This window comes from Protopterus annectens, chromosome 14.part0, assembly GCF_019279795.1.
Source record: "Protopterus annectens isolate FY-2018-M chromosome 14.part0, PAN1.0, whole genome shotgun sequence".
In the NCBI taxonomy this organism is placed as follows: domain Eukaryota; kingdom Metazoa; phylum Chordata; order Ceratodontiformes; family Protopteridae; genus Protopterus; species Protopterus annectens.
The window spans coordinates 1,131,034,109-1,131,050,986 of NC_056748.1; the positions used below are offsets into that span (position 1 = coordinate 1,131,034,109).

The 16,878-nt window shown below is 39.9% G+C and overlaps 1 protein-coding gene across 1 annotated transcript in view; it reads right to left on the minus strand.

Moving 5' to 3' along the window:
* DNTT (DNA nucleotidylexotransferase) overlaps window positions 1-16,878 on the minus strand; it is an 877,936-nt gene that overhangs the window by 540,120 nt on the left and 320,938 nt on the right. Inside the window, exon 5 of the mRNA XM_044056916.1 lies at window positions 42-113. Within this exon, the coding sequence (XP_043912851.1) occupies window positions 42-113 (72 nt within the window). The remainder of the gene's footprint in view (window positions 1-41; window positions 114-16,878) is intronic.

Below are 16,878 nucleotides of genomic sequence, written 5' to 3' on the forward strand. Positions count from 1 at the left end.
ATTAAGAATTAGTTAAATGTTTCCTTTAATTGTTCACTTACCTTAATGGTTGCATGCTTTTTATCACTAAGCAACTGATTAACTTTGGAGCTTTCTCCATCTTCAATTATTTCCTAAAGAAAATAGAATATTGTAACTTAATTTTATATACCAAATAAAACTGAATTTCTTAGCAAAAAAAGAACATGGTCTAATTTTTGTCTGTCTATAGAGACTACATATAAAACACTAAAGTATGCAGACTAAAAATACAAATTTACAGTAAACTCTCAGTTAACCGGAACTCAAGCAACCAGAAAAAAAATTGAAGAAATACAGTACAGTATGTACAATTAAGTTGTTCATGTGTTTCACTTTGTCCCCCCCACCCCGTAGAAACATACCTTAAGTTTTTAGAGTATTAAAAAGGAAGACAGAGATAAATTCCCTCTCTCCCCAACCTGAGAGCAAGTGAAACCATACAAGTCAGATAACTAAAATGTCAACACTCGCTCCCATACTCAATTTGCATCAGATTGCACATTCTCTCTGATCTCTCAAACACACAGTCTCTTCAGCTTTTCTACATCTCTCCGATCTCTCACACACAGTCACTTCTGCTTTCATACATGCATTCACTCTCTCTTTCTCTCTATTCTATTCCAATCTACACAGTATGTCACTGAAAACTGTTCCACATGCCACACTTTCTAGTGGAAATATAAGTTTAAAATATTATTATTCCAGCCAGGCTTTTAATTACTGTATTTCAATATTAAAATCAAATCAATACAGTGTTTATAGTATGGTATGGTGTAGTATAGGGTACAGTATTTGTCAGGTCTATTTTTAACAGTAACTGTCACGCAACCAAAAACTACACTTATCTGGCATCTACCAATCCCCAGGTGTGCTGTTTAACTGAGAGTTTACTGTATCTAGAAATGGAGACATTCAATATAAAGTTAAAATAAAATATAAATTGGCAAAGTCAATACAATGAGAACATGTTTTTAACTTTTGGATAAAAATTTAACATTTGCAGATCATATTATGTATATTCTGATGTGATTATAGAACCATCTTCTAACCAAGCAAAAAATATCCTTTTACTATCTGAAAGGTTTTGACAAGCCATTGGGGTGGGCACTTAAGTTCTTAATTTATCTTGATGTCAAAATTGCACAATTATTTGGTATCAATTAATTCTCACACAAAGGACTTTCTGTTTTGAGTTACAGCAGAGCCATAGACGTGAACAACTCAACTGCTTACTAGATTCTACAGTTTCACTGTTGAGACAGAAAAAGTGAAGGAGGATACATTGGACCAGACTTCTTGTAAAACTATAATTTCCAGTGCAGGAGACTGGCTCCCTTCTGTGTATTATGAAAACTTAAATGTACTGATTTGTCAATGTGCTTAGTTTATAATTCAGTACGAAATCAGTTTCCTATTTTATGTTTTTCAGTATCATTTTTTCAGTAGGAAGATCTGAGTGGACTATTAGATCATCAGTGAAACCAGAGCACATTCCTTCTTCATAGGTTCATAGGTTCATACTAGGCTATCTGCCCTAGGGCATTTATAAGCCTAGCCAGAGTGTGTTTGGCTTTCGCCACCCATTTTAAATTAATTTTGCTATGCCCTTTTTCGAGGTTAGTATACTGTGCCTCTGTCTAACAGTGACACAGAAGTGATACCCGGGGTAAACCTACGATCTCCCATCCACTCATCAAGATTCCTCTTGAAGAGAGTCAATGAGGGACTCTGCCTAACCTGGACTGGGATTTTATTCCAGAGTGAAGGGAGCCTCTGGGTTATGAATCTGTCCCTCCAGCATGTCCTATTTATTTCAGTGCTGAGGTTCAAGCCTCTCGAGCGCGTAGCTCAATGGGATTTGGATTTTCTGAGGTGCAGCATGTCCATTAATTCCGGGTTGGAGATGGCTTTATACGTCAGGCACAGATCGCCTCTGAGCAGGCGGTATGCCACTGAGTAGAGCTGGAGTTTCTTTAACCGGGCAGCATATGGCATCTGTTTGAGTCCTTTGATCCTCTTGGTGAGGTACTTTTGGGGTCTTTCCAGTTGCTGCAGGTGTCTGATAAGGTACATCCCAAAAGGGGCATTATACTCAATTATGGGCCTGATGAGGGATGAGTAAAGAGGCACGATGACCTCCCCTGATCTAGATGTGAATCTCTTCATGATTAGGTGGGCTATATAAAATGTTTTTCTAACCACTTTGGCCACGTGGTTGTCAAATGAGAGATTGCTATCAACTTGGGTCCCTAATTACTTCTTCTGTACTTAATGGATTACCACCTATGTGGTAATTTGTGGGCACTTTGTTTTTGCCAAAGGGGATGACTATACACTTTTTGGCATTTAGCTTGAGGCCATGGCTCTGGCACCAGTTGTCTGTTTCTATGAGGCCCTTTTGGAGGATGCTTGTGTTGGCTGGAGAGTCGATTATGGCACCCAGTTTGCAGTCATCTGCGAACTTGGTCAGCCATAGTCCTTCCGTGTTGGCTTGTACCTCCGAAAAATATATACCGAACAAGAGAGGTCCCAGGACTGAGCCTTGTGGGACGCCACTTGTAACTGGTTTGGAGTCTGACATGGCTCCAGCAATTCTAACCATGTGTGTCCTGTCCTTGAGCCAGTTTGCAACCCATCTAGTGACATAGGGGTTTATATTTAAGCTGGTGAGCTTATCTATAATGCCCGAGTGGGGTATTGTATTGAAGGCTTTTGCGAGGTCCAGGTAGGCTGTGTGGATCACCTTCCCCTCGTCAATGGCCTTGGTGACTGTTTCAAAGAAATTGACCAGGTTTAAGAGGCAGGATCTTCCCTTAACAAAGCCAAACTGGGTAGGATCCAGTGTCTGTAGGTCCCCAATATCTTTATTTATGAGGTCCATGATGATCCTTTCCATAGCTTTGCAGACCAAGCTAGTCAGGCTTATGGGGCGATAGTTTCCAGGATCCGTTGAGGCACCACCTTTGTGGAGAGGGACCACTGTTGCTGTACGCCACTCTTTGGGTACATATCCTGTAGTAAGGCTGAGATTAAACAGTAATTTTATGTTTGGGTTTAGCTCTTCTTGTTGTTCATGTAGGACGCAGCCCGGGACACCCTCTGGTCCCATTGATGCTGTGTTTTTTGCTTTGGAGAGGGTGGCTCTTACCTGAGCATCTGAGATGTCAGGGGGGCAGCACTCTGCTGGGAAAGATATTTGCCCTTTTGGTGGGGGGGGGAGTTTGCGCTGAACCTGTCAGCTAGGATGTTGGCAATGTCTGTGGGTTCGATGCATTTTTTGTCATTTTGGAGTAATTCTGAGCATATCTGGGAATTCCCACCCAGGTTCCTAACATAACTAAAGAAAGCCTTGTGATTATCCTTAGTGTCCTGTGCAATTTTTCTCTCAAAGCTGGCCTTAGACGATTTTATGAGTGCCCGTAGCTTTTTGCTAATACTGATCAGAGATGCCTTCCCTTTTTGGGATTTTGCTCTATCATGTAGTAGCTTCCTCCTTCTATTGTATAGTTTGTTTATGGCTGGGGTCCACCAGACAGGACGTCAGCCTTTGGAGGATTGGGTCTTGGTTTTATTTGGGATTGCATGATCCATGCCTTCATGAAGGTGTTCATAGAATGCGTTTATAAAGGATTCTGCGGTCTGGGCCGTATTTTCCACAGGCTCGGGGGCGTTGAAGGATTCCACCTCGGTTTTGAGGAGTGTGAAATTTGCTTTGGAGAAGTTTTTCACTGTGGTTTTCTGGACAGGGGGTGGGGTCGGGATGTGAATATCCAGTGAGATTAGTTTATGGTCTGATCTTACCAGTGAGGAATACACTTCTGTTCTGGAGCATAGAGTCCCCATGTTGGTGATGATCAGGTCCAGTATGTTTTACCCTCTTGTGGGAGTGGTAACAAGTTGTTCCATAGCATTTGAGTTTATAAATTCTAGGAACCTTTGGGCTAGGGTGTTGGAGCTAGAGTAATGCTCCCAGTCTATGTTTGGGTAGTTGAAGTCGCCCAATATAATGGTGTTTGGAGAGACCTTCATATTTTCCAGTGTTCTCAGGAAGGCCGAGTGGGGTTCCTGTGTTTGGGAGGGTGGTCTGTAGCAGGCTATAAACTGGAAGGCAGTTTTACCCACTGTTAGTTGCACATGGATAGTCTCTGATGCTTCGTGCTGTGCCACCAACCTGGAGGTGTGGGTATCTTTGACGAATATTGATACCCCCCCCTCCTTTTGTGGTTCAGTCCAAGTTTTGGGGCCGAAAAGCATGGTATGAGGTATAACCTGGTAGTGCTGGGGTGCTCTCGGGAGCCTTGAACCAGGTTTCTGTTACTGCACAGATATCGATGTTCTCCATGCTAAGGAGAGTTTCGAGTGCGTGCATCTTGAGGTTTAGACTTCTGGCATTGAGTAGCATTACTCTTAGTTCTCATCCCTTGTGATACCTATGGAGGTGGGTTTGTCTTTTGAGCCTTGCCTAAAAAAGGCACTATGGGGGAAGCAAGAGCCTTTGCCAATATCCGAAAGCCCAAGGGTGACAGGTGCATGCCGTCCCTAGCGAAGCATCGTGGCTTGTCAAGCATGTCATCCCAGACTGACAGGCATTGGATCCCCTTTGAATGACGCCAATACTTAAGCCAATTGTTGAAATTGATCATCTTGTCTTCATATTGTGGCATCATTCTTGGTGAGGGTAAGATGCTACTCAAGGTCAGGGTCATACCGGCCTGGGCTACATGCTCAGAGAGCTCCTCTATGTCTCTTTTCATGTAGTCCAGGGAGGTACGTCTCAGGTCATTCACACCAGCATGGACAATGACTGAGTCATATTTGTACTTGCCTTGGAGTGACCTGAGTGCTTGTGTTATGTGGCAGATCTTAGCGCCCAACAGGCAGCTCACAGTGACCTTCTCCTTGTTCAGCCTGGTGAGTGGGACGTCAGTGTGCCTGACGATAGAGTCACCTATTACAAGTGTATCAGGTGTGTTGTTTAGCCTTAAGGGCTGTGACTGTTCAGCACACTGGCTTTGTGAGCTATGTGTTGCACGTGTTTCCAAAGAAAAAAAGCTTTTATCACTACCATATACAGTCTTTCCATTAAAGGGATGCACATTTTTCATGCATAGAACATTCTGCTGGGGTGTCTAACTGCAAACCTATAGTTTCTAAAGAAGTTGTGTCTTTGGATACAACAGGCACAGATATGGGACTATAACTGCCATCAGTTACAAGAGCAGAAGTCATGAGTTTTTCTCAAGTGCAAATTCCAGTGGTATATCAGATACCCAGGGTAGGAAACTGAGAAACAAATGCATCGCTCAATGAACTACCCATATCTTTTTCAGGTTCACAAGTTTTTTAAGGCATCCTGATTCTAGTTTTTATTAGATCAGCATACCTTCTCACATCTGATTCATGACCAATGACTGCTGTAAATCCAGGTTGCAAACAAATTTCAATGACTACAGAACTTTAATTTAGACCATAAATGTAACTCCTTGTACTATAATTTTTCAAAGACTCATCCAGCTGGTAAAACCTCTCAGTTTTATATTTATTCTAAATCAATTTCTGTGTCTACAATTTCCTTAGATTTTGCTTTCAGATTGGTTAGAACGTCACTCCCAGCTTTACTGGCATTAGCTCATAATTTGCTTCAAAATATACATTTTAATTTTCTTGAGCACTTGCTGGATGAGTCTTTGAAAAATTATAGTACAAACAACAAACAATCTTGAGTTAACCAATATTGACCAAAAGTTCTATTTAAAACTACATCTTGATAAAAGATTACCTGTGCTTGTCTGCTGCTTTCAGAAATGAATACCCGTTTTTCTGTGCTACAGACCCAGACTTAAGAAAGGCAATAGAATAATGGTGGAGCCATTGTACTGATAAGGCACCTTAGCCGAAAACACTAAGTGATGTCATATGAAGTCGTACAAAAATCAATTGAATTTCAGCATACACTGATTAAAAAAAAGAATGCTGCAACCGACAGGGACCCTTAACCAGATACTTTTAAAAATTAATACTGGTGGATATTTCCAGACAAACTGCAACCGGCTACCTTTCACTCCTCTCTATCTTTTCCTCCAGCTGATAATGAAATATGTGCATATGTCTCATATACAAATTAATTATTCTTGGCCATCTTAATTAAACTGGCTAAGGCACAAAAAAAAATAATGTAAACCAAAACCAAAATTAACTAAATCTTACTCAGATTATATATGACCCTACTATATCCAAATGACATAATTAATATCTCATGAAAAACTTCTTGATCCGAAAATACTGTTTAGAAGCATCAGTAATCACAGTCCTGTTCTAGCATTATTACTAAAATCATCCCCCACCCAAAAATAAAAAAAAACAAATCCATGACTATTACAGGGAAGAATTATAATGGATTTTCTAACATCTTGCTTGAGATATAAAAACTGATTTATTGGTCTTGGATCTAACCCAATAACTGCTTCATCATGTCTATAACATTGTAGCTCAAATCTAAAACAGATCATGCACCATTATTAAAAGAAATTTGAAGACTAACAGTCCATGCCTTACACCTTAAATAAAAAAGTCTATAGACCGGAAGAATGCTTGCCATGCCTGGAATAGAGACGTACACAATTTCAAACTGGTAGCTTTTCACAGCCTTAAAAGAGCCTGATGATTAGCTGTCAATAAAGCTAAAGAATATCTATGAAAACAGCTAACAGTATTATGAGGAAATTGCCAACAATTCTTGAAATGTATGGAAATTATATACTAACCCTATTTTTCACAAAGAAAACCACTCAAGCTTTTTTTTTGTTTATTTTCTTCCTATAGCTGCCCATCAACTGCTACAAGCTTCTCTCTTCATTCACTAGGACTAAAACATCTGCTTTAGCCTCTGGCATGTATGGCACTGGTGAGGAGACCGAAAACACTAGTGCAATGCCATACTGCTGACAGGGAGTGGGCCATAACTCCTGCACCCTGCAGCAACCATGTGAACTGTGCAATTATACAATGACCCCCCATTAATATTCAAAAACGTGCATGCTGATTGGTCAGCGTGCACGTTGTAAATCAGAGTTATAGTAATGGAAAAAGGTCTGGTCGCCCGTACTTTTTCCATTACTATAACTCTTTTTTTTTTTACAGCAACAGAGAACGCAAGATCTCCATTGCTTCACACTTTCTCGCTATGTTAAACGAGTTTAACATAGCGGGACAGTTTGTAAAAAGCAACGGAGATTCTCCGTTGCTTTTTTTAAAGCTGTCTCGCTATGTTAAACTTCTTTAACATAGCGGGACAGTTTGTAAAAAGCAACGGAGATCTTGCTTTCTCCGTTGCTTTTTTCAAAACTGTCTCGCTATGTTAAACCCATTTAACATAGCGAAACAGTTTGTAAAAAGCAACGGAGATCTTGCTTTCTCCATTGCTTTTGCCCACAGCTCTGATGTACTGCATAGGCATATGCATGCGCAGTACATCAGAACTGCTGCAGAATACCAGACAGCTGCGGAAGGGCAGCAGGAGTATTATACAATGCCATTATTTAAGAAAAGTAATTTTTTTTTTTCTTAAATAATGTCATTGTATAATAGGAATAACCCACTTCTGGGTGTGGGTAATGCTGGATTTACCCACAGTTGGCTTTGTTTGTCCACTCGGGCTTCGCCCTCATGACCAAACCACACCAACTGTGGGTAAATCCAGCATTACCCACACCCAGGCATGGGTTATTGCTATATTATAGCCTGCAGGAGGTGTATGAGTGCTTCTATGCATGTCCAACCTCTCAATCAGTAGTGCGCCACGTATGTAGCCAAACTCAATGCTGCCTTATTGCAGTGAGCCTAGAATGGCTGACTGCTGCTAATATCCATTCTTAACATGTAACTTGACAACAGTGTCGCTAATGACTCATGGGTCTTCTGCAGTCAGTAATGGCTTTATCTTTGGGGGCCTTGGGACTACTCAACTACTAAATCCTTGTAAATCCAAATATGATGATTAACTTTTTAGTCTAATCTCTGCAACCCCATCTGTACCAAATCTATTTCCAAACCTATCATCTAGAACTAACTCTCACAATACTCCAGTTCTGCTCTCTAATTCTCCTTTAAGGAAATTAACCAGCATGAAAACTCAGCAATAAAAATTTAAACTGATGATTAATTTTTTGAAGAGAATGTTTTAAAACCACATAAACAAATAAAAAGATAAGCACTTTTATCTCAACGTATATCCACAGATTTCTTCATATATCTATTTAAAGTCATATGTCCACTTATATACTATGTCACATGACCACTTTCTGAATTTGGAGTAAAAAAATCTTGAATTCTTAAAGAAACATTATTACTAATATAACTATTTGAAAACACGCAGCAGGCCTCTGCAATAGTAATTATAAAGTCTCTTAAGACTAAGAAATATAACATTTAAATATTTCTAACAATTAAAATATGTGTTATGAAATGTATACTATAAAATGTTGGTAATGAATATCAATAAATATAATTTAATATTAATAAAAAATCTTAAATATGTATCAATTAAATATAAGGATATATAAACTAAATTCAAGATGGTATCCAAGAATGTAATTCCTTGACTAACACTGTTAACATATTTGTGAAATATTTATTGATTTAAAATGGCCTTTTGATTCCAAGGACCACAATCTCTTGATAGGTAAATTATCAAACTCTAGAATTTCAAGTGGAGTTGTTACATCGTTCAGGAATTACTTATCTGATATGGTACTGCAAACCATGTAATAAAATATTAAGATAATTATTTTACTATAGGGGTAACCAGAGCGCTCGGTTGTGGGACCATTTTTATTCATTGTTAATGATCTCCCTCCTCAGCTATAGCAATTTGTACTACTCTGTATTCAATTATGAAGAGGACAGTGTACTTCTGCAATCCATGCAGTGCATATTGCATTTCTGGAAACTAACAAATTAATTCCTCAACTCCAAATTTCTGTGCAAAGCCATCCCAATTTGTCAGCCATTGGGCAAAATGTATGCATTTCTTTGAGTTTGTTAACTGGGTGTGAGAGCTGGTCTGAAGACTTTTTTCATTCCAACCCCAAGCCCAAAGGCTAAGACAAGTATATACACATAAGGCTTAAATGTTAAAAACATTAATTAAAATATTGACAAAATACAATACGAGTAATAATACAAAATACCAAAAACAAATAATTCTGCCACCACACTTAAAACTTGAAAACTTTAATAAAACATACGATGATAAGATAAAATAAAATAAACACACTGGCTCATAAACTGGATAAGCGCTTTCGGTATAATACCTTTTTCAAATCCTAAATGTTTGCCAGTGAAACTTCTTCTTATATACCTTCATGTCCTAGTGTTCACTCACTTAGATGCATTTAATAACCATAGCAGCATACACACCCTTCTAATTATGTCATTTTGAGTGCTGAAGAGCTTTCCCTTTTAGTGCAGGTTTTAAAGGGACAAATGCATTCAGGCCTGGTGACTGATCTGATTGCAAATTCATTATCCACTTCATCTCTTCAGTTTCTGTTTGGTTTACTAAATCCCCACCTCTTGGTGTTTCATGAAGCCTAGCTAGTGCCACGAACTTGAAAGAATGACTGTCATTTATACTAATATGCATATAAAGTGCATTGCGGTAACTTTTTTTCTTATGTCAGATAAGTGCTTTAGTATACGTTCCTTGAGCATTTGATTAGTTTTCCCTATGTAGTATGCCTTGCAGTGACTGCAGGTTGCCACATAGATAATGTTCTTACTCCGACAGTTTGCAAATCCTTCAAACTTATAGTTCCTTTTAGTCAGGGCATTACGGATAGCAAAATTGTCAGTACTATATGTCAACTGGCATCTCAGATTGGACTTTACCTCCTTTCGCTTGATCTGAACTATTTCACCTTGGTCCGAGAAATAGGGTCTTCCCCTCTGAGAGCATAGTTTCAAGGTAGTTTTCTTCATTGGTCTGTGTCTCTGACTTTGTATCCTCTCTTATTAAAGTCATTGATGAGTTTAATTTGCTCCTCCCTATAATCCTCATCCCTCGTGCAGAGCTTGGACATTCTAAGTAATACCATCAGAAAATTTTGGCCAGTGCTATCATCTGACAAAATTAGGGAAATTGTTGGAGATCAACCCAGCTTTTCTTTTAAGAACAGGAAAAACTTAAAAAGACTATTATGTTATAAAACAGAAACTGAAGCTATTTCTGAAGACAGGAGTTTTCAGATGAACAGGAGAGATAGAACATTCAGATGTGGAAGTTGCAAGGCATGCTCTCATATAAACATCTCAAATACTTTTACACATCCCCTGACTAAAAGGAACTATAAGTCTGAAGGATTTGCAAACTGTCGGAGTAAGAACATTATCTATGTGACAACCTGCAGTCACTGCAAGGCATACTACATAGGGAAAACTAATCAAATGCTCAAGGAACGTATCCTAAAGCACTTATCTGACATAAGAAAAAAAGTTACCAGCAATGCTGGTATATGTTCATGGCACTAGCTAGGCTTCATGAAACACCATGAGGTGGGGATTTAGTAAACCTAACAGAAACTGAAGAGATGAAGTGGATAATGAATTTGCAATCCGATCAGTCAACAGGTCTGAATGCATTTGTCCCTTTAAAACCTGCACTAAAAGGGAAAGCTCTTCAGCATTCAAAATGACATAATTAGAAGGGTGTGTATGCTGCTATGGTTACTAAATGCAACTAAGTGAGTGAACACTAGGAAATGAAGGTATTTAAGAAGAAGTTTCACTGGCAAACATTTAGGATTTGAAAAAGGTATTATACCGAAAGCGCTTATCCGGTTTATGAGCCAGTGTGTTTATTTTATCTTATCTTATCATCGTATATTTTATTAAAGTTTTTAAGTTTTAAGTGTTTTTAAGTGGAATTAGTGGCAGAACTATTTGTTTTTGGAGTTTTATATTTTGATGTGCTCTGCCTTTGGTGACGCTACTTGTTTTTTTTTGCCTAATAATACAAAATAAACCCAGAGTCAATAATAATAATACATAGTTAACAATAATACAGCGTATCAAAGGAGTAGTGATGCTGAATTTAATAAGAAAGCATTAAGGAATATTTACTTACAGTCCAAGTAAAACATGAAAGTGTGTGGGCTGTTAATGATAATGTCACAGATTAGTAACCGGGAGAACAATTAGGCTGGAAAGGCGTGTTCTGCCTTTGTCAATGATGCAGGAGTTTTCTGATTGTTTCTTTAGATAGAAGTTAAGCTTATTTAGTGATAATATTAAAATAAACAACTCCACAACCATCTTCATGCTACTTGGAACCTCTCAAATGCTGAGCAAAACCTCAGGGAACATAACTCCTATCACCTCTAAACACAGATACTAAACTTTATCAACGATCACCCTCTCAACATCAAATACAGGAACAATTGTTTCTAAAGTACTACAACTGAAAGTATCCTGCAAACTTGTCAAAGTACTAAAACAAGAGCAACATTAGCAGATAATGTTCACCTCCATCGCTTAGACATATGCTTTACTTATTGTAGATATTGCCTTACCCCAGAATTCTAAGATTTATTACATCAGCAAAAAGTCAAGACATATCGCTGTCACCCCTAGCTCCAAAGCAAAATAGGTCCTGTAACTGCAAGGGTAATATTTCCACTAAGACCACTAACACTCAAATGTCAATAACATATACAGCCTCCCTTAGCAGGCAAGCTGCAAAAAAGCACAGCATATGATCTTTAAAACCAAGAAAGTACACCATTGTCAACAGCTCCATTCTGCATGACCCTGAGTACGAAGGCCTTTACAAAGCTGATGCAAGCAAGCTTGAATCAGCTTCAAATGATCTGAAAAGTATTGCTGATTTTCAAAAGAAGATAAAAAGAAAAAGGAAAGACTGTGACAGAACTCTATAAGCAGGCATGTTTCTCCATTCAGAATAGATATTATACAATTCGACACGGCAGAGTCTATGCTTCTTCTTGCACTTCCTCTCTGAAGCAAATGAAATTTATTATTGTCCAGGTCCAACTGCCTCCATGTAAACATGTACATATTATTGTAGCTATTGTACATCGTAGGGTATTTTAATATACCATGTCAAATCATTGATGCACAAGAACACTTTCATGTAGTCAGTGGACCCAGAGTGGTATTGTACTGTTTATGGATTGTAATATGCAAGGCATTACAGTGTTGCATTACCGATGTTTAGCACTGAAGAGTATTTTGAATATTGCCTCAACAACTTCATCCACAACACCCTTTGTCAGAAATGTGAAAACTAACATCTCTGTAACAGATGTACCATTTAGCACTAATTGCTTGAACATTTGGAGAAATAACACAAGTCCCACCCCCTTCCCCCAAAAATACACTTATTTTTGACACAAATCATGTCTAAAGAAACAATATCTCTTCTAGATCCTCCTCTTAGAAATATGCAGCTTCACCTTGCTGTTTACCCATCTGGGCTAATGTCACCAGTGCCCCCCTTATCATCAGAGACAACAGGCCTCACACCAGAGTACACAAGTTACTAGTGCTGCTGTTGGAGGCAGAGTTCCTTAAACAGTTATGCCTCCAAGAACAGTGACTGTTCCATCATCCAGTCTTGACCAGGATAACAACAAAAACGAAAGCAGTGTTCCCCCCAAAACCTGCCCTTACTCCTGCTAATGGTGAGTAGTCAAAGCCTCACCATTCCTTTCCATGTAATTGTCATCTCTAATGGGCACCTGTGCATCCAAACTCTGATCACTTGTTGCACAATTATGGTTTTTATCTGTATGTGCCAACCAAGCTGGCAAAAGATTTGACTTTTCTAACGGCATCATGCTTCTCATAGAGACCCACACATTTTTTGCAAAAAATAACAGATCGAATTATGAGTAATGGATCTAACATAGAGACAGTTTTGAGTGGTGTGAAGACTGAGGCATTGAAAGTAGGTAGACAAGCAATACTCCTATGACAATTTTGACCAAAAATCAGTGGAGCATATGGACAATTTCCTTTATCTGAGGAATAATACCAAGATGCTGAAGAAGGTATTAAAGCCCAAATCGACAGACCACTATGCTTTGCCAGAGATGGTCTGCACCTGTCACCCCTGGGATTCAGGTTAAGGCTCTTGTCACCCCAATAGTGCCTTTTTTAGGCAAAGTTCAAAGGACAAAACCACCACCGTAACAGATACAAGCATGCAAAATCTGAAGGTAATGCTACTCAATGCTAGAAGTCTAAACCTCAAAATGCACTCTCTCGAGGCACTCCTAAAAATGGAGAACATCGATATCTGTGCAGTAACTGAGACCTGGTTCAAGGCTCCAAAGAGCACCACTGCAATACCAGGCTGCAACTCTTACCACACTTTTCAGCCACCAAACCAGGATCAAAACACTAAAGGTTGAGGAGTGTCCATATTCACCAAGGATATTCACACCACCAGGTTAGTTGCCCAACACAATGCGTCTGATATTCTCCAGGTGCAATTAACACTAGGTAAGACTGCAATCCAAATTGTAGCTTGCTACAGATCCCCCACCATGCCCCAAGATTCTCACTACACCTTTCTAAACATACTGGAAAATATTAATATACAATCAAACACCCTAATATTGGGCGATTTCAACTACCCTGCCATTAACTGGGAAAACTACTCGTGTACCAACACCTTTGCCCAACGGTTCTTGGAATTCATAAATTCCAATGCCCTGGATCAACTAATCCATAGTCCCATCAGGGGCTCCAATATCCTAGACCTGGTCATTACCAACATGGGAAATCAATGCTCCACACCCATGGTCACCCCCTTGTTGTTCAGGTCAGACCATAAGCTAATCACCCTTAACATCCACATCCCACCCCCCCAAGTAAGGAAACCTCCATAAAAAACTTCTCCAAAGCCAACTTCATGCTACTCAAGTCAGAAGTTACAAACTTCATGACACCCATGCAGACGGGACCTGGAAGTTTGACTGCTGAGTCCTACACTAAGGCACTGTATGAGCACATCCACTCATACATGAATCGTGCCATCCCAAATAGAACAGAGATGCTCTCCTCCAAAAAAAGCAAGCCAATCTGGTGGTCCCCTGCCATAAACAAACTTTACAACAAAAGGAAGAAACTGTTGCAGAAAAGAGGAAAATCCCAGGATGCAAAAAACTCCCTTACCAGCCTCAGTAAGAAGCCAAGATCCCCCATAAAATCCTCCAAAGCTAGTTACGAAAATAAAATTGCCAAAGATTCCAAAGACAACCACAAGGCATTCTATAACTATGTCAAGAATCTAAATGGCAATGCTCAGATCTACTCTGAGCTACAACATAATGGCATTAAATATACTGATCCCAAGGATATTGCCAATATCCTGGCAGATCGATTCAGTGCCAACGTCATCCCCCTCTCACCCCCTAAATGGCCCATCTCAATAACGTAAGATTGCCAAATTCCAGTAACAACGGCCACACAGGTAAAAAATGCACTCTCCAAAGCTAAGAATACAGCATCCATGGGACCAGATGACATCCCGGGCTGTGTACTACATGAACTAAAAAATGAACTGCCACCTCACTTAAGTGTTATCTTTAATCATATCCTCACCTCAGACTTCGTGCCCACTGAGCGGTGCACAGCTACAGTTATCCCAGTCCACAAGGGGGGAATCCACCTTGGATCCTGGAAACTACCGCCCAATCAGTCTGACGAGCCTGATCTGTAAGGCCATGGAATGTATTATCATGGAACTTATAAACAAAGACATTGGCAACCTTCAAATACTGGACCCCACCCAGTTTGGGTTTGTGAAGGGCCGATCTTGTCTCCTGAACCTGAATGACTTCTTCGAATCAGTCTCCAGAGCCGTAGATGAGGGTAAGGCAGCCCAAACAGCCTATTTGGACCTCGCCAAAGCCTTTCATACCATTCCCCACTCTAGAATCTTAGATAAACTTACTAAGCTGGACATTAATCCCTACATCACTCGATTGATTGCCAACTGGCTTACTGACAGAACCCGCACTGTAAAAGTAGCTGACTCCAAATCCAGCTCCAGACAAGTGACAAGTGGAATACCTCAGGGTTCAGTCATGGGACCGCTCTTGTTTGGCATCTACTTCTCTGAAGTACATGCCAACACTAAGGGACTCTGGCTAACAAAGTTCGCAGATGACTGCAAACTGGGAGCCATTACTGAATCACCAAATGATGTGGAAACTCTACAAAAGGGCCTTACAGAAACAGATGCTTGGTGCCAGAGCCATGGGCTCAAGCTCAATCCCAAGAAATGTATAGTTATCCCCTTTGGGAAAAAACATGTACCCATGAATTACCACATAGGTGGCAGTACACTAAACACTGAAAGTGTGATAAGAGACTTGGGGACACAGATGGACAGTGGTCTCACCTTCAATAACCACATTGCCACAACAGTCATGAAATCATTCTATGTGGCACATCTCATCACTAAGGGCTTTTCATCCAGAAAAAAAGGAGGTCATTGCCCCACTGTAGTCATCCCTTATTAGACCCATTATAGAATACAATGCCCCATTTGGTATGTACCTCTCAAGACATCTGCAACAACTGGAAAGGTGACAGAAATACCTCACTAAAGGAATCACAGGCCTAAAGCAGATGTGCTATGCTGACCAACTTAAAATACTCTGTCGCATGTCGTCTACTGTGAGGCGATCTCTGCTTAACATACAAGGCCATGTCAAACCCAGAGCTATTGAACATGTTACACAAAGTAATCTCAATCCCTCAAAGCCACACGCTCCAGGGATCTAAACCCTGCCATCACAATAAACAAAACATGCTGGAGGGATAGGTTCCTGACCCAGAGACTACCCAGACTCTGGAATGGACTGCCTATACATGTCAAGCAGAGCTCCTCTTTGGCCCTCTTCAAAAGGAACCTTAATGACTCGATGGGAGAAAAAAAATTCACCCCGGGAATCACGTCAGTTGCCCTGCTAGACAGGGGTCCAGGGAAGTAAATAGTGTGGGAAGAAATAGCCAGGGAATTGTTATGGCTAGGCTTGTATAGGCCCTAGGGCAGATAGCCTAGTACCGACCTTTGAACCTATGAACCTATGAACCTATAAATTAATAATAATAATACTACTGCCATTTTCAGCATCCACTTGCAATATGATGTCAAATGGACAGCATAAAGGACAGAATGCACCTCTTCATGTCAGCTGTGCTGCTCGTCACATTGTCGGTGTGAGACAAGCTAAAATAGTAAGCAGTATACAGCAGGCATATATTTCATCAGCAGTTCCCATGATCACTGCTATATTTGTTGATTTTTTTCTTTTCTGAAGAGAAACTGAGCAGTTAGATGGTGTAGAAACTCTACAAGGAAATATTGCACTCAGTAGATGTTAATCACTGAGCACGCTATCAAAGTAGCTGAATTAATTTGTGAAATGGCAGTATTTAATGGGCCCAAAAAATGACAGAAAAGGAAGTAGAAGATCCAGGTAAATACAGTGAATTACCCTTACAGAGGGCTAGAATAACAGATGAATAACTTTGGAAATATGCACAGCCTATAACCATGAACCTAGAATGCTGAAGACATCTTTCTGCCCACTGCTCTAGCAGAAATGAAAAGCACAAAGTCTAAGCAAGTGCAATTTGTATCAGGGTTCATCAGTACTGCAGATAAGTTGTTAAAGATTGATAGGGTTTGACCTATCAGAAAGGGAAAGCACCTCTTGAGAACTGTGCTCATACAACTCACAGCCATGCTACAGGCAACAGTATCCAATGCATCATTGACACAGCCACGCAGCAGAGTTCAGTATCCAGTGCATCCCTGACACA